At 69.7% G+C, this 555-nt stretch overlaps 1 protein-coding gene across 1 annotated transcript in view; it reads right to left on the bottom strand.

The window, feature by feature from the left end:
- The window catches only part of H696_02109 (hypothetical protein), a gene marked incomplete at both ends in the record, with an annotated part of 5863 nt that extends 5417 nt beyond the window's left edge, over positions 1 to 446 (bottom strand). The window contains 2 exons of the mRNA XM_009496007.1: positions 64 to 240; positions 365 to 446. Coding sequence (XP_009494282.1) covers positions 64 to 240; positions 365 to 446 — 259 coding nt within the window. The remainder of the gene's footprint in view (positions 1 to 63; positions 241 to 364) is intronic.
- Positions 447 to 555: the final 109 nt, after the last annotated feature.

Here is a 555-nt window from a genome sequence, read left to right as displayed (position 1 = left end):
GGAGGTCAGCGAGCGCACTGGCGAGGGGGAGCGGCACACAGCCATCCCGGGAGGGGCGCGCACCACACAGGACCAACAGCCACCGGTGGGACTCGATCACATAGAGCTGGTCGATGGGCTTCTTGAAGGTGTTGAAGCGCGACAGGTTGGAGTTGGACGACGTGTTTGTGGAGTGGCCCTGTCCCGGGCTCTTGATGATCAGGATGGTGCCGTCTTGGCAGCCAAGGATCGAGGCATTGTCTGGGCCGGGGGGGGGGGGGGGGCGGGGGGGGGGGGGGGGGGGGGGGGGGGGGGGGGGGGGGGGGGTCGGGGGGGGGGGGGGGGGGGGGGGGGACGCAAAAGCGCAGGCGGCGTCCCGGCGCACCGATGGCATCGATGGTGGTGAGCTTCTTGTTGATCTTGGAGATCGAGTAGAAGAGGTCGAAGGTGAAGAGGTCGTCACTCATGGTTGCGTGCGAGGATGGCGGCCCTCTGCCGGCCTGGCACAGCGGGCTGGGGTGGGCGAGGGGAAGGGAGACCCCGAGGTCGAGGGTGGGCGCGTCGAGAAAGGGGGGC

This window comes from Fonticula alba (genome assembly GCF_000388065.1).
Source record: "Fonticula alba strain ATCC 38817 unplaced genomic scaffold supercont2.3, whole genome shotgun sequence".
Classification (NCBI taxonomy): Eukaryota; order Rotosphaerida; family Fonticulaceae; genus Fonticula; species Fonticula alba.
Note: the sequence above shows the minus strand (reverse complement) of the source record. Positions and strands in the feature narration are given on the sequence as shown.